This window comes from Neovison vison, chromosome 5 (genome assembly GCF_020171115.1).
Source record: "Neovison vison isolate M4711 chromosome 5, ASM_NN_V1, whole genome shotgun sequence".
NCBI classification, from domain to species: domain Eukaryota; kingdom Metazoa; phylum Chordata; class Mammalia; order Carnivora; family Mustelidae; genus Neogale; species Neogale vison.
The window spans coordinates 56,850,412-56,866,071 of NC_058095.1; the positions used below are offsets into that span (position 1 = coordinate 56,850,412).

General features: G+C 57.0%; 3 protein-coding genes across 3 annotated transcripts; all 3 read right to left on the reverse strand.

Moving 5' to 3' along the window:
• Positions 1 to 175: 175 nt before the first annotated feature.
• On the reverse strand, positions 176 to 1,971 carry RNF227 (ring finger protein 227). The gene is made up of 2 exons (XM_044250596.1): positions 1,467 to 1,971; positions 176 to 926 (listed from the first exon to the last, which is right to left on the reverse strand). The coding sequence occupies exons 1-2, from the start codon at positions 1,969 to 1,971 to the stop codon at positions 871 to 873; spliced, it is 561 nt and encodes a 186-aa protein (XP_044106531.1). The 3' UTR covers positions 176 to 870.
• Positions 1,972 to 7,083: 5,112 nt separating this feature from the next.
• Positions 7,084 to 12,573, reverse strand: KCNAB3 (potassium voltage-gated channel subfamily A regulatory beta subunit 3). Its single transcript, XM_044249023.1, has 14 exons — positions 12,332 to 12,573; positions 11,000 to 11,043; positions 10,876 to 10,913; positions 10,579 to 10,658; positions 9,368 to 9,412; positions 9,241 to 9,285; positions 9,009 to 9,052; positions 8,711 to 8,797; positions 8,350 to 8,435; positions 8,102 to 8,222; positions 7,924 to 8,018; positions 7,721 to 7,844; positions 7,451 to 7,539; positions 7,084 to 7,178 (listed from the first exon to the last, which is right to left on the reverse strand). Exons 1-14 carry the CDS (start codon positions 12,571 to 12,573, stop codon positions 7,101 to 7,103), a joined length of 1,218 nt encoding a protein of 405 aa, XP_044104958.1. The 3' UTR covers positions 7,084 to 7,100.
• Positions 12,574 to 13,974: 1,401 nt separating this feature from the next.
• On the reverse strand, positions 13,975 to 15,658 carry TRAPPC1 (trafficking protein particle complex subunit 1). The gene is made up of 5 exons (XM_044250597.1): positions 15,602 to 15,658; positions 15,392 to 15,490; positions 15,170 to 15,240; positions 14,670 to 14,808; positions 13,975 to 14,373 (listed from the first exon to the last, which is right to left on the reverse strand). Exons 2-5 carry the CDS (start codon positions 15,488 to 15,490, stop codon positions 14,245 to 14,247), a joined length of 438 nt encoding a protein of 145 aa, XP_044106532.1. The 5' UTR covers positions 15,602 to 15,658; the 3' UTR covers positions 13,975 to 14,244.
• Positions 15,659 to 15,660: the final 2 nt, after the last annotated feature.

The window sequence follows — 15,660 nt, forward strand, 5'->3', positions numbered from 1 at the left end:
GTTCTTTGTGTGATTGTAAAGATGACATAAATCAAAAAGATTAAAATGTGAGAGATGCCTGCGTGGCTCAGTTGCTTAGGCCACTGCCTTCAGCTCCGGTCATGGTCCCGGTGTCCTGAATAGAGTCCCACATTGGGCTCCTTGCTCAGCAGGGAGCTTGCTTCTCTCTCTGCCTGCCTGCTTGTGAGCGCTCTCTCTCTCTCTGACAAATACATAAATAAATAAAATCTTAAAAAAAAAAAAGATTAAGATGTGATGCCTTTACCAAACGGCTTTCCTATCCCTGGTTGGCCCTAATTAGGTGCCTCAGATGAATGCCCTTTGGACCCTGATACCTGCCCTCACAGGCTGAAGAGAGACTGAAATGAAGCAAGGCACAGAGGCATCTCAGTAATTTTAGGAACACACTACCATTCTGGGAAGATGAGCATACCAGCCCTGGGGGGGAAAAATAGTATTTTTTCTCAGCTAACATGCCGTAGAAGTGACAGTAACAGGACACAAAAATCGGCCTCTTCGCCGATTTTTAAAAAAATTTAAAACCACTGACACAGAATTGCTAGAATGGGCCCAATTGTTCCAAATGGCCAGAGCTGCCCTGGACAAAAGCCAGTCACAGCTAAGGACACACTCTCTGTCTTTCCCACGAGAATGCGGACCCGTCTCCACCATCCCCGGGCCTCTCCCCCGAGGACGCGAGCCTGGCCCAGTCAGTACACCGTGTTCCCGGGGCATTCTAGGGCGGCCCCTCCTGCCCTAGGCTTAACTCCTACAAAAGCCAATCCCGGGACGGGCGCGCGGTGGCCTTGGCCTCAACCCTGCACTCCAGCGCGCCTCGAGAATGCAGCGACCACCTTCCTTCCGCCGCGGTCACAGCGTGCAGGGGCTCATGCGAGCCAAGTCCTTAATCTCCGGACAGTACAGCACTAGGGGAAACGGGGAGGGTCAGTGTCAGCGGGAGGGTGCGGCCGGGCTGGCGATCCCGGGCGCCCCCACCACTACCCCGGCAGCCTCCCCGGGCGATTCCGGGTGCCCGGCCACGGACGCCTCTCCCGGCCACCCCTGTTACACGCCCCGTCCCCGGCGCCCGCAGCCCCCCCGACAGATCCACTCACCCTCCAGCCCCCCCAGCTTCCCAAGGCCATCCCGGGAGCCCCCTAACCCCGCCATCTCCCCCGGTGCCCCCTCACCGGCCCCCGCAGCCTCCCCCCGCGTTCCCGGGCATCCCCCCACCCCGCCTTCCCGGGAGTCCACTCACCTGTCCCCGCAGATCCCCCCATCCAGTCGCCTCCCAGGGCGCCCCCAACACCAGCCCCCCGAGACTCCCCCGTGATCCCGGGTACACCCACTCCGCCCCGGCGGCCGCACCTCACCCTCCGACCCCCGCAGCCTCCCACGGCGATCCCGGACGCCTCCACACGGACCCCCCACCCCCCAGCCCCGCACCTCCTCCCGCGGCCCCTCACCGTTGCTAGGCAGCGGCCGCCGCCAGCGGCGCGCGGGCGCCAGCACCCGCTCCACCAGCCGCCGGAGCGCGCGCCAGCCCGCGCTCCTGGGTCCCACCCCCTCCTCTCTCCGGTCTTCGTCCTCGGCGTCGCCGCCTCCCGAGACCGGGCCGCTCGCCTCATCCGGCTTGCGCTCCGCCCGCGCTCTGTCCTCCAGCCGCGACCACAAGTCCGGGTCCACTGAGACCTCCACCACCCCGCCGCGCGGGAGCGGCGTGGGCGCGCGGCAGAAGGGGCATGTGACGACGCGGCGCAGGCGCACCACGCGCGCGGCCGCCCCGCCGCCGTCGCCGCGCGCCGCCAGCTCGCGCAGGCAGGCGGTGCAGAGCGTGTGGCCGCAGCGGGCGCGCGCCGTCCCGGGCAGGCGGCGGGGCTCGCGGCCCGCGAGGTTGAAGGGCCGGTAGCAGATGGCGCAGTCCAGCTCGCCCCGTTCCGGGACGGACGGCACCCTCACCAGGAGCTGCATGGTACCCGCCGCGGGCTCGGCCGACGCAACGAGCCGGCCTTCCTCGCGCCTGGGTCGGCTCCTGGGGCGGGCGCCGCCGCCTCCCGCCCCTTTTAATAGCCAGAGCCCGCCCCGCCCCGCGAGGCGTCACACCGCCCGCTGGTAGCTCCCAGCCGCGGCACGCGCGGGGGCGGCGGAGGCGCGAAGCCGGGGATGCCAGCGACTGCTGAGCTGCATCAGCGGCTCCGGGCTGCGCGGCGGGGGACGGTGGGGGGCGCGCCGCCCCTCCCGCCCTCCGCGCCTTCCTTCGCCCCCGAACACCGAGCTGGCGCTCCCCCAGTCTGTGTGGAAATCTCCAGGACCCGGCAGCACCCCAGTCCTCGGCCGCCCACTGGTCAGGTCCCCGCAGCCCGCCTGGCCTGCTGGTTTAGTTGCGCCCTCTCCATTCACAGCCCCACCCAAACAGGCCGTCGGAGCTGATGGCACTGCCCATTCTGCCCATCTTTATGGGCTCCTGGACACTGGCACGGACGCAGCCCTCAACTCGCTGTATTATACGCGCCCTCCTTGGCTTCTCGTAAGGCCAGCTTCCCAGACTCCTTCTCAAACTGCTCGCCTCTCAGCTGACATCTTAGTCTACGGAGACACCTGGATGCCAGGATCCTGGATGGGCCTCCTCCCAGGAATGCTGGGAATCCTTTCGTTCCGGAGTAGCCAGGCCTGGACACCCACACACCATGATGGTTTCAGCAATGCAGCCCAGTTTGAGCTCTGACTCAGGGTGTGATTTGCCCCACAAGTAAACAGGACATAACACACAGCCTATGCTGCCTCGTGGTACCACGCCCACCTCCAACTGCCTCCCCAACCTCCTCTCCCGGACCTGCCGCCCAGGTTCTGTTGTGAAGATAGTAGGGCAGATTCTATGGCCGGCTGGCTTGAGGACAGATCTTAGCCTCCAGCACTCGGGGGTTGTGACAGCCCAAGCAAGTGACCTAACTTCTCTGGGCCGGTTGGTTTCCTCATCTGGACAGTGTGGGTATTAATGGTATTGAATGAGCAAGGTGCTTAGAACAGGGCCTGGCCTACGGAAAACAGGGCGTGCTTCCCTGCTTTTATCCTGTGCTCCCAGTGTACATTGCGTTTTCTCAGTACCCAACGTTGGCAACACCCATCTCTCGGTCAGTACAAGGTGGGCTTCTCTATGCACATGGCATGGACTGGCTTTAACAAGCAGTGGGAGCTGGTTTTGTTCTTTAACTAGATTGCCAGAGCCCTGACAGACACTCTCTTGCAAGGAGGTATACCATTATCTGCTAGCAAATAGTTCAGAACTTCTGAGTTGTAATTTCTTCACGGTCACGTGGGGGAAGCTATCGATTTATGCCAGCGATGCCCTTATGCCAACCAAACTCTTTGGCAACTTCTCTTTGGGATGTTGTTCAGAGGTCTCCTCAGATCTTGTATTTACTTATTTTAAGATTATTTATTTGAGAGAGAGAGAGAATGAGCAGGGGGAGGAGCAGAGGGAGATGGAGACTCCCCACTGAGCAGGGAGCCTGACTCAGGGCTTGATCCCATGACCTTGAAACACTGAGATCATGAGACTATGACCTGAGCCGAAGACAGACCCTTAACCAACTGCGCCACTCAGGCACCCTGCATCTTTTGATATCTTTGGTAGATGATTACATCTTAAACTTTTAGGGTAGATGTGTTATATAAATGTTCTACCCAAAATGTTTTGACAGTCAGAGCCTCTCTAAGTTCCAGACCTTCCTTTCTTGCTTGTCTTCAGAAACCCAAAGTGATGATTTCTCTGTCCCAAGTCCTCACTTCCTCTAGTGTTTCCCACGTCTTTCTTTACCCAGCTCCAGAAACCAAAGTGTCATCCTTACCCACCTCCTCCCCGCTGCTGTCACCTTCTTTTACCAACTTCTCAGTGAGCCCTGTTCATTTTGCCTCCTAAATGTCTCCTTGCTCCGCCAACTTTTCTCCACCCACAGCACACCACCCCGGTCCAGGCTGCCATTATCTCTTGCTCAGACCCTGGTAGGACCGTCTTCCCCAGATCACCAGTGACCTTTTCAGATCTGAAGCCTAACCAGGTCTTACCACACATCATTTCCATTCCCGTTTAGAACCTTTCAATGTGGTGATAGTTCAGTTCAGTAGCCCCGAATTCCTATGCCATGGCTTCTCCCAGCAAAAATTGCTTTGCTGCTTCTCCCAGCAAAAATTCCCTATCCCTGGAATCTGGGCTCAGCTCATGACTTCCTATGACTAACAGAATGTGGCAGAAGCGATGTTGTGTGAGTTCTGGGGCACAGTCCATTGGAGGCCTTGCAGCTTCTGCCTTCATCCCTTGGGATCCCGGCCCTGAGTCTGTTATGTAAGGAAATTTACTAGCAGATGAGGCTGCATGGAGAGCTGAGACGTCCCAGCCAATCGCCAGATGTAGCAATGAGGCCAGCTGATGTTCTCGCACAGCTGATCTGCTAGCTTGGTCCAGCCACACAAGTGAGCCCAGGTGCAAAGAGTAGAGGGCCCAGCCAAACCACAGAATAATGGGGGGGGGGGGGAAATAAAGTTTTAAAAAGTTGTTTCTAACCACTAAATTTGGGGGAGGGGTGATTTGTATGTATCACTGAATAACCGATAGGAACAGCTTCCTGGTGCCCTTAGGATGAAGATAATATTCCAAAGTGCCCGATGTGGTCTTGTATGTTCCGAACTACCCAAGTCTCCCGTTCTGCTTCCATCCGCTCTTGGCACCCTCTAGCTCTGGAAACCTTTGGCGTACATGTTCCCTTCTGCATGCTTCTCCTAGCCCTCTTGCTTTCACCTGCTGACCCTTCACCGCTGAGCACGGCCTCACCTTGTCAGATGCCACTGTAGACTCTGGAAGTGGCCCGTACCTGCCTCTGGACTTTGGACAACTTGTGTTTGTTTGCAGGCTATTCGTTGCTTTCTCCCATCCATAAACTCTGCAAAGGTGTTAAAGTCTGGTTTTGCTCACCACTGTATCCCTGTACCATAGTGGGACTCAGTAGCTAAATACTTGTTAAGTTAATAAATGAAGTCGGTGACAAATACGGTAAATGAGGTGTGACGATGGATGAAGGAAGGTCTCTTATGAGGGCTTTCCAAACAGCCCCTGAAGGTAATTCCTAAAAGGACTTTTTTTTTTTTTAAATGTTTTGAGCAAGGGGGGAGACATTTCTATTGAAATGAAAGAGGAGTCCTCCAAAGTAACCATTTAAGGAGAATACTATTTTGAATTTATGAATTTTTGTATGTTTATTACAGAATAACTAATCATGGTTTAGTCATCCATTGTGCCTGGTTGTTTCCTCCACAGTCTTCCAAAATGAGTGGGAGATGTTAGGAGTGGATGTAAGTATTCATTAGTTGATCTGGTTGGTTGCTAGCCAGCAAATCGCAGGCTGCTGACTTTTCTCTTTTTGGAAATTGGTTTTATGCTGCTCTCTCAGCTTCAGGATCGAGGAAGGGGTGAGGATGGGTAGAAGGGAGATGGGGAGGTTGTAATTTAAGGAAGGCAGAGAGCATCCTCTCCTGTCTTGTGATCTCTAAGGGGTGTAACTTTCCACCCACTTTGTGTCCCATGGAAATCAGAGTCCTTTGGGGGAAGACTAAGGGTCGTTTCTGACATGATCGCATTGGAGTCTGCTTTTCTGCCCCCCTGAAAGCTGATTTTTCACTGGTTTCCCTTTTTCCTTTATGATAATTCCCTCCCTCCATGTCATCTCCACCATAGGCCAGTTTTCATCTTACCTCTCCCTCACCAAATCCCAACGCCCCAGCCTCAGCTCAGCCCCTCTCATCCAGCCACAATGAAAGAGTTCCAGAGAGTTCCAGAGAGTTTTTCAGCATTTGTGTGGGTATCAGAAGGGAGATGAGAAGTATAGGACGAGAAGGGTGGCTAATGCAACTTTAAACAAAACAAAGACAAGGGTGTCAGAGGGAGGAGCAGCGAAACTATGAAGCCAGATTTCTGGGCTCTGAGGGGTGTGGTGACTCCAGGAAGGAAGAAAGCCGGGGACCAGGGACTGGGGTATGCGGGACCTGGGTCCTCGGCGAGGGCAGTGGCTGGCAGTGACTAGCAGCATGATGCCTTGGTCCACGGAGAGAAAGCTCCCGCTGTAGCTAATGGCAGGGAGCTAGACAAGGGCCGGTCATCAGAGACAGAGGTCCTACCCTCCCAACCCTGCAATTTCAGACACCAGCAGTGAGGACCAAGCTGAGATTTTATTTACAGTTCCCTGGGAAAAGTCTTACAGAAGAAAGGCCGGCATTATTGCTTTAAGATTATTGCCAGGAGGAAGACTGCAGTCCTCCACTGCTAGGTAGGAAATCCTGCTACAGGCTGGAAAGTCTCTCCCCAGACATGACCATCCTAGCCCCAGTTCTCCGCTGTGACCCAAAGGCTGTCACCATGTCCTGCAAAGCACAGCCCAACTTTTCCCCAGGGCCATCCCCACTGCTTTGCCAGCACACTTCCCTTTACCTGCGTCAGGGCTGTCACTGCATCTCCCCCTCTCCACCGCCCCTCTTCTTTGCAAGAACAAAGCGCACCCCCCCACCTCTGCTGGGAGGCAGGGTCCTCAACGATCAGCATTTACTTCCCGCCAGGACCAGCCTGGCTTCCTCTGTACCGAGTAACGCAAGAGCCCCGGTTCCTTTGTCCCAGCTGGAGTCACGACTCGCTTCTTAGGTTATTACCCCTCGATGACAGCTCCAGGGCCACTTTTGAGGTAATTGGCATGTTTCCTGGATCTGCCCTGTTTTTTGTTTTCCCCTGGGTCTCGGCGATTAGGGGAAGAAGAGAAGGGAGCGAAACCAAGGGGCAGAGAGGGGACGGCCGGGTGGTTCATGCCCGGGATTAGCAAGAGGGCCCCGCGGAGCGCATCGAGGAGGGCGGCGCACTACTTTCCCTCTCGAGCCCCACTGCGGGAGGATATGGCTTTGTTCATGCGCATCGCTACTCGAAGCCGGGACTCGTTCGGGGGCGGGGGCTCCCTGGCGGCGGCCGCGGCGTAGAGGGTTCCGGGGCGGGCGGGAGGCGGCGGCGGGAGGCGGTCCTCGGCGGGTGCGGCGCCCCCGGTGCGGGTGCCTGTGCCCTCGACCAACTACTTCTTGGAATGCGGCTTGTTCCCCAGGAGCCCGTCTATCTCCATCACCGTCTGCGGGGTCAGCTGGCTCAGCACCTGGAGGGGAAGGCAGTGGGGTGGGGGCGCGTGCTGGCTCCCCAAAGAAGTGCAAGGGGTGTGTGGGGAGGGGCCAGGGAGGCTTGGGGAGCAGCGCCGCGGGGCCGGGTGGCGGGAAAAGAGCCTTGCCTTGTGGCCCCGGACCTGTCCTCTGCGGAGGGAGAGGCCTTTGTAGTGACTGACCTCCCCAGCCCATTCCGGGGTGGACAGTGAGGACATGACTTCCGGGGAAGGGGACAGAGATGGGCTCCGCCTCTGAGTCCCCAGCTCACCTGCAGGGCTCCCAGGTGTTCCATCAGCTGCTCTGCACTTGACACCCCCAGGAGGACCGAGCTGACACCCTCGCTGCGGAGACACCATGCTGGGGCCAGAGGAGAGAAGAAAGAGAACTGATGGCAACAGCCACCGTTCAGCACCCACACTTGAGGAGTGTCTCTGAGGAAGAGGTCCTCCCTAGGGGCAAACCAGTCTTGGTTTTGGGGGTGTCTTGGCAGGAGGTGAGCCCCCCCCCCCCGCAGGTCCCAGGGCTGGTGGTGTCTCACCAATAGCCAGCTGTGCCACTGTGCAGCCCAGCTGGTGAGCGATGGGAAGAAGGTCCATGACTTTGGCTTGTTGCTGCTTCTTGCCAACCTCATTCTGCACCTTGTCCTTGAGCCACTGGTAGCCCTGGAGGCCAAGGAGAATGAGCACCATCCGGAGCGGCCCAGATGGCCCAGTCCTGCCATTCTGAGCCCCTAGATCTCACCTTGACAGTGGCCCTGCAGGTATCTGGGACTCGCCCATCATACTTGCTAGTGATGAGGCCACAGGCCAGAGGGGACCAAGTGACTGATCCAACACCTAAGGGCAAGAGGATTGGATGTGGGGACAGGGACCTAGGTGATGGATAGGCCCAGGGAAAGGTAGGGTGGGGGGCTGCGAACCGATTTTGTGGTAGAGCTCCGGCAGCTGCGTCTCCACCTTCTCCCTCTGGAACAGGTGGTGCTCAGCTTGCTCACACACTGGGGGGATCAGATTGAACTGTCTGGCCATGGAGTAGGCCTCCTGGGTTGGGGCAGGGAAGAGACAGGGGTCAGAACACTCTTCCCCACTCTCTTCCACTGCCCCTCCTCCGGTAGAGTGGGTTTTGGGGTGGCCGTGTGAAAAGGGGGAAGTGGGGTGGCACACTCACCATGATTTCCGCAGCTCCCCACCGGGATGTCCCCCAGTAGAGGGCCAGGCCCTGGTTAATGACATAGGTCATGGCTCGCACAATCTCTAGGCACACGGGAGAGAGAGAACCTCCCTGTCAGGCCCCTGGCATCTAGGGCTCCAGATCTGTGCACCTTGGCTGGCCCCACCAAGACCCTGGGCATCTCTGTTTAATCAGAGAGATGGGGATCTGCTGTTCACCTCCCTCCCTGCCCAAGAGTTGGGGTCTGAGCCCCCCACCGTGGAGCTTGGGAGGCCTCCTGAGCAGAGGCTGGCTTCCTGCTGAGAGTTTGAGGAAGTGCCATTTTGAAGGATGGTCGGGGTGGGGGTTCTGCTTTTACCCTCCATGGGACTATTGGGGTCTGAGCGGTTGGCGAAGACGATGTCCACGTATCCCAACTGGAGGCGCTCCAGGGATCCTTGCAAGCCTGGGGCAGGGGCCGGGGTGGGGTGGGGGGAAGGTAAGTGCTTCAGCCTCCCTTTGCTCAGGATTCAGACATTACCCTCTTGCCACAGCCACCTAACTCCCACCTAACTCCAAGCTCCCCATGCAACAGCCTCCAACTCAAAGTTTCAGAGAACGTTCCCAACTCTTCTGGCTTCTGTATGCAGCCGCTCTTCCCAGCCCCGAACTCTCACCCTCGATAATGTGTTTGCGGCTCAGGCCTCGCTCGGTTTCTGCCCTGCAGGAAAAGGGAAGTCAAAGATGAGGTGTGACAAAGACAGGAGCAGAGATGGCCTGGCGCCATGAGGGACTGGGATTGCACGGGTCCCCTAGGGGCAGGCTGCGGATCTGGGGTGACGGCCAAACCCCACCTCTCTTCACACATTTTCTATAGCTCTCCCCAAATAGAGTGTGGCAGCCACTTACTGTCCTCCCCAAAAAATCTTGGTGGTGATGACATAGGTTGATCTCCTGGAAAAAGACAAAAAGAAAGGAGCAAGAAAAGGGATTTGGGATGAGCACTTCCCTGGCAGCCCCTCAAACCCAGACTCACCTCCATCCTTTGCTCTTAAGGATGTTCCCTAGGGTTCTTTCAGCCCTGGAAGGAAGATCATGTCAGAAACACCGACCTTTCCAAGATGGCTCAGTTCCTTCCCCTCCCCCCCACTTTTCCCTTCTACCCATTTCCTTTCTGGTAAAGCAGACCATAGACCACGAGCTCATTAGGCTGTCAGCTCCATCGTGGACAAAATAAGAAGGGCTCCCAGCACTTGGGATGTGGTCATGTATTTTTCATTCATTCGGCAAGTATCAGCTGTGCATCAACTGTTGCCAAGCTCTGTTCCAGGTGTCGAAGGGATAGAATATGAGGGGACAGGGACAGCCTAGGGAAGCGGGGAGGACACCTTGTTGTCTGTTCCCACCATCTGCATTGCCCTCCCCCTTCTTTGAGTCTCTGCAAAATCCCATCTTCCAAAGCTCAGCTTGGATTCTGATTCATTTTATTGAAAATGTTCTCTGATTGCTGGTCTGTGCTCAGCCTTTCCTGTCACCTTCCATAGCTCCTACTGGCTCAATCCTTTGGCACTTAATTATGCACTAGCCTGTGACAGGTCTTAATTTGTTACATATAGCGGTTACCGAAGTTTTCCTGTTACTTAACCTCTCATCTCTCCCTGTGTTTTCGGTTTGCTTGACCATTTTGACCGTGAGTTTTGGGAGGGCATGTTGTCATCCCACAAGCGGTGCCTGCTCTGGGCTAGGCTCTGCATAGGACATAGGTGACTTGGACAAGTTCCATGGAAGGAGGAGCTTCCCAGTTGAGCAGCAAACACGGCTACATAAACCAGTAACTGACAGCTGGTGGGTCAGAAGCCAGTATAAGTGCTTTGGGAGCCGAGGTGGGTGCTGACCAATCTGGGGAGCTGGGCAAAGGCTTTTTGGAGGAGCTGACATCAGGCCAAGTCTTAAAGATGAGCAGCAAAGTATGGCAGATGGGAGAAGACGTGGGGGAAGGTCTTCCTAGGTTTTGGCTAGGTTTGACAGGACCCAGCGTGAAGCCATGGGTTTATTTGGACTGTCCAGGACACCCTCTGTGCTCTACACTGAACAGGGACTAATGTTGGGACTACAATTCCCATAGTGCATCGGGAGCCCATTGGCTGGAAGATTGGAACTTAGTGTTCATGGAGTTCCCAGGGTTCCCTAGAGGGAAATTAAGAAGCCCCCTATGTTCTCACTTGGCTCCTTTACCCCAGTCCTTACTTCCCCGCTGCGTAGACTTCAGCCGTGTCAAACAGGTTTACACCGTGCTCATAGGCCACTGTCAGCACGTCCTCTGCCGTCTAGGGAGGAGACAGAAAGAGATGAAGGTCAACGGCTGTGGCCCTCATCGAGCTCCCTCTGTGCCCAGCCCCACTGCTGCTCTGCCCCAGCCCCAGCCTCCAGTCTCGGGCCCACCATTCCCCGTGCTTGTCATCCAAACCCCTCTCCAAGTCCACTCCCCTCTTCTCTGGTCCCCTCCCACCTCCTCATCCTGCTTCTAGGGCCCATCACTCATACCTCATCTGATATTTGAGAACCAAACGTGACCCAGGTGCCTGCGAGAGAGAAGCCAGGCATGGGACCACAGTGGGTGGCAAGGCACGAATGCCCCCTCCCATCATTCCTCTGCTGTCTGACTCACCTAGGCCAAGACAGGACACCCGCAGACCAGACTTGCCTAGGTTCCTGCAGGATACAGAAGCAGCAGGAAGGGGTGGAGCCTCCATTAAGGACAGAGACCATCAGCCCCCAGCTCCTCTCCTTCCAGAATCAGAAGCCCTCAGGTAGCTCAGTCCAAAGAACTAGGCCCAGTGGGCCCACCGAGCTGGGCAGGGCTCCGCCTGGAGCGTAAGTGAACGAGTAAATGACTCTCGAGACAACATTCGGAGACTCTCTTGCTTCCTGGTTTGTGTTTCTCCTGGTGGGATCTCGTCTGTGTTTGCGTCATCTCTGGGATGTGTGCAGTTTGGGGCTGGGAGGAACGTGACAGGCTGATGGGGATGAGTTTGTGGAAACAGACTCGCAGATTAAAGAGGGCTATACTGAGGGGCAGACACTACGGTGCAAAGGGGTAAACCAAGTCAGGCTCAGGCACTCAGGCAGGCAGGGGTCCTTGGGCAGGGTAGGTGGATGGGCCCCCCAAATGCAGGTAGGACAACTGGGTGGGGGGTGTGACAGGAAAGGTCAGTTGTCCCTCTTCCTCCGTTGGCTCCCTCCACTCCTGTGGGCTTGTGGTGTCTGCCTCTCACCCAGACAGCCCCCTCCTCCTAAGGCTGCCTCACCCAGGTCATTGGCTTAGCTTCTCAATCAAAGCCAACACATGGAGGAGATCAGATGAGCGACCTCTGCTCACTACCAGGCAGGAGCCCCTCCCTTCCTCTCTGTGCAAGTTCTGAGAGCCCTGCAGTTCTCTGAGAAAGTCCGCTACAATTCCATCTACTTTCTCCACCAGGCCCCCGTCTGTCCTCAGCATGGGGCTGAGAGATGTGGTCCACACTTCCAAGAGCCCCAGTGCCCTCCCCACCAAGAAAGGTTGCAGGATACCCGGCCCTTGGGGCAGGTGAGGGCAGTATCTGGGTCAGGCACCCTGAGAGGGCCAGAGTGAGAAGCTGTTTCCTTCCCCCACCCCCTTCCCAGGACATCGACCCAAGGACACGCCATCCCAGAGGGGGCCCAGCCTGGAGATTCCTGCATCCCTGGCCCTCCTGGGGATAAGGAGACAAGCTCAGGATCATCACCTGGCTCTGACAGGACGGGTCAACCTTGGTAAAGTTAATTTTCTCCTAGTCAGGGGTATCGTTGGAGACAAAGAGAAGGACTAAGTAAGGGAGCGCCCCGGTGATGGGAGGAAGAGATGGAATGAGTTGGGTGGGACCTTCTTAGCGAAGACTGAGGGGGTCCTGGCGGCATCCAGGAAGCCTAAGGGGTTAGGAAAGGGGAGCAGATGGGGTGGGCTGCTCGGCCACCCCCATACCTGTATTTCATGCCAGTGCCTCTGCCGGTGCTCTCTCGGAGGGCCCCAGCGGGCGCTGGGGGTCGGGGGACCAGTGCGGCCCGGGCCTTGGGGCCCGACCCTCCTCCCCCCGGAGGATTCCCATGCCCCCCGCCGACCGGCCCGCCATTACCGCCCCCGGGGCCCGGCCGGGGTCCACACAGACGGTCCTCACTGCTCCGGCTGCGAAGGTTCTGCTCGGTACACGCAATAGACACCTGCATGCCAGCTGGCCGGGGCGGGGGAGGGGGCTCCGAGGGGGCGGGAGGAGTTGGGAACCGGGAAGCCCGGGCGCGGACGGCGGGGGGTGTAGTGGCGCGAGTCCTGGGAGAGCGGGAAGGCAGTGCAGGCTGCGGCGAGAGCCGCCAGGCAGGATCGGGCCCGCGGGGGCGGGCTGCTGGAGGTCGCGGGGTTTGCTGCGGGAGGGGAGAAACGCGGGAGGTGGCACGAGGGCAGATATTCGGATACGGGGTCCCTGGAGCGGGGAGGAGGAGGGGAAATGGGTGAGGGTAAAGGTCGAGGGCGGTCCTCGGAGGATAGGGACCTAGGGACTAGGGGCGGTGGTGGAAGAGAGATGCCACCTCAGCCCAAACCGCAGCGGGACCGCTAGGCTCCCAGCAGCGTCGGCAGCGGGCCCAAATAATCAACATGCAGACACCGCCCCCTCATCTGCATAAAGCCGCCCGCCTCCCCGCCAAACCCGCCGCTCATCTGCATAAGCCCCGCCTTCGAAAGCTCCGCAGTATGGATATTCTGTGCACGGAGAAGCCGGGAGGACGGAACCCGGGAGGGTGGTTATCATACCCGCTGGGACCCGCAGCAGGTCCGCCTTCCTCCAGCAACGTGTTTTTCTGGTGGGGGGTGATTTTGTCCCCTAGGGGTCACGAGGCAAGGTTTGGCGACATTTTTGACTGTCGTGACTGGGACTGGGGGGGTGGAGCTGTGCTATCAGCAGCTTGAGTGAGGGCCAGGACAAAACGCAGGACAGCTCCCCCTGCCCCCAAACTGTGAATGCAGACGGTCCCTAGTTATGGTTTGACTTACAAATTTTTTTAAATCTTTTTGATGGTGCCCCAAAGCAACAGACGTTCAGTAGAAACTGTGCTTTGAACTTTGACCTTTTCCTGGGCTGACAATATATTGCATGATACCTCCTGATGCTGGGCAGTGGCAGGGAGAGTCTCGGCACCCACTCAGCCCCTGGATCCCAAGTGTAAACCATCCATACACTTAACAACCATACTGTTGTCGTTGTTTGACTCTCAGTACAGTATTCAATGAATCACATGACATATTCAACACTTTGTTGTAAAATGGGCTTCATATTAGATGATTTTGCCCAACCGTGGACTAATGTAAGTATTCTGAACACATTTAAGATAGGCCAGGCTAAGCTATGATGTTTGCTAGAGGAGGTGAATTAAAAGCATTCTTGACTTATATTTTCAACTCATGATGGACGTAAGCCCATTGTGAGTGGAGTGAGATCTGTCATTGTTGAGATGCCCATGGACAAAGCCTCTTTACAGGCTCACAGTATGGGGCCACCCTGGTTCATGCCTTCCTGAGTGGGGCAGGACCCTGACGGACCAACCAAACCAACAAACTGACACGCTTAGGCTGCAGAGGGTGACAAAAAGTTTATTCTGTACGTTTGCAGAATCAGGTAGGGGATAAAACTGGAGAGGGCCTGGTTTGGAGGTGTAGGGATTCCTGGAGGCTTCCTTCCTTGGACCGGGAGGGCACGAGGGCAGGCTTTATGCTGTTGCCCTGGGAGGGCTGTTGTGGAACAGCAGGTGGTAGAGGGGCACACAGAGGGACCTTCATATAAAACAGGTTAGGAAGGGGCCCAGGAAGACAGGGATTCTCCTGGGGGGTGAGGTAGGGTGCTTCCTTCAGCCAGCGCGGGCAGAGAAGAAAGGCAGAGAGCGGACGTAGGAGTCCAGCCGGGACCGGAAGAGCTCACTTTGCACAGTTTGGCCCAGTGGGCACAGGGGGTTCTTCACCACCAGCTCCACATATAGCTATGGAGGGGAAGGATGTTAGAGCCAGGCTTCAGATCCTTCTTGTTTCCAACCCCAAAACTTAATGGGATCTCAGGGCTGTGCGAATGCACAAGCACTGAGGGCTGGGACGCAAGCCTCCCAGAGGAGAAAGTGTTTCAGGACCTAAAGAGTCTTGAGAAAACTCTTGACTTCAACAGAGCTACAGCACAGTAAGGTTAGGGCAGGGAAGCTCAAGGAGTCTTGAGGCTTAACTAAGTGGCCATGGCTGTTGAGGAGCTGTAGGGGAGGGAAGGGTCCCCGGGGCTGGCACTGACCGCACTGTAGATATGATGCAGCACATCCCGGATGGGTCCGACGCCCAAGTCAGTATTCATGACAACCTTGATCCCAGTGGGCGTCTCGTAGTAATGGAGCTTGTAACGGCTAGTTTGGAAGGCCAGGAAGCCATCCTTCCTGCAGAGATGGGAGGACGTTAAGGAGTGGGAGCATAATCTCTACCAAGAGATACTTCTGATCCTGGCTAGGTTGATTCCCTAAACATCATTGTTCATAGCAGGCTGATTTAGTAAAGACACCTCCCACCTTCACTCCTCAATTTAGCCCCCCCACCCAACCTCTCTACCTTCAGATCTTCCCCCCTGCCTCTCAGACCAGCTCTGGGTCCAGACTCAGCCTCCTTCTCTCCCTCCCCTCTCCCTCTGTCTCCTTCCCCTCTCCTGGGGGCCAATGTCTCTTCCACTCCACAAAATCTCCCCCGCCCCCCAAATTCCCAAGGCTAGCCCTCCTTCCCTCAGCATCCCCTCTGACAGCGTACATGTCTAGCGGGGACATCTTGCTGACAAAGGAGCGGATAGAGAAAAGCATCCCATACATCAGCTTGTACTCCTGGAGGGAGAAGGACAGAGTTAGCTCTCGGTTGTTGAAGGAGACGGGACAGGGGTGGGAACCAGATGGGGTTTGGAGAGGAAGGGCTGGGCTGAGACTATGTGCGTTTGGAGATGCGAGGTCACCCGGATTGCGCGGGCCCTCTCGTCACCTCCTCTTTGGGGATCCCCGCTTGCTTCTTGCGGTGCCACTCGCTGTAATGAAGACACACTCCATTCCGGTCAAACAGGTACAGGTTGTGAACAGTCATCTGCAGGGCAGAGAGTGTAAGGCTCGCTCCGAGACCGCCCACACTCCGGGGGCTCCAGTTCCCGATCCCCGACTCCCCCCAACCCGGCGGGAACCCCTCCCCCGGACTCACCGGAACTGCTCCTAGTGCCCGTCACAAGGCACTTCCGGTTTCCGCGGAGTCCCGCCCCA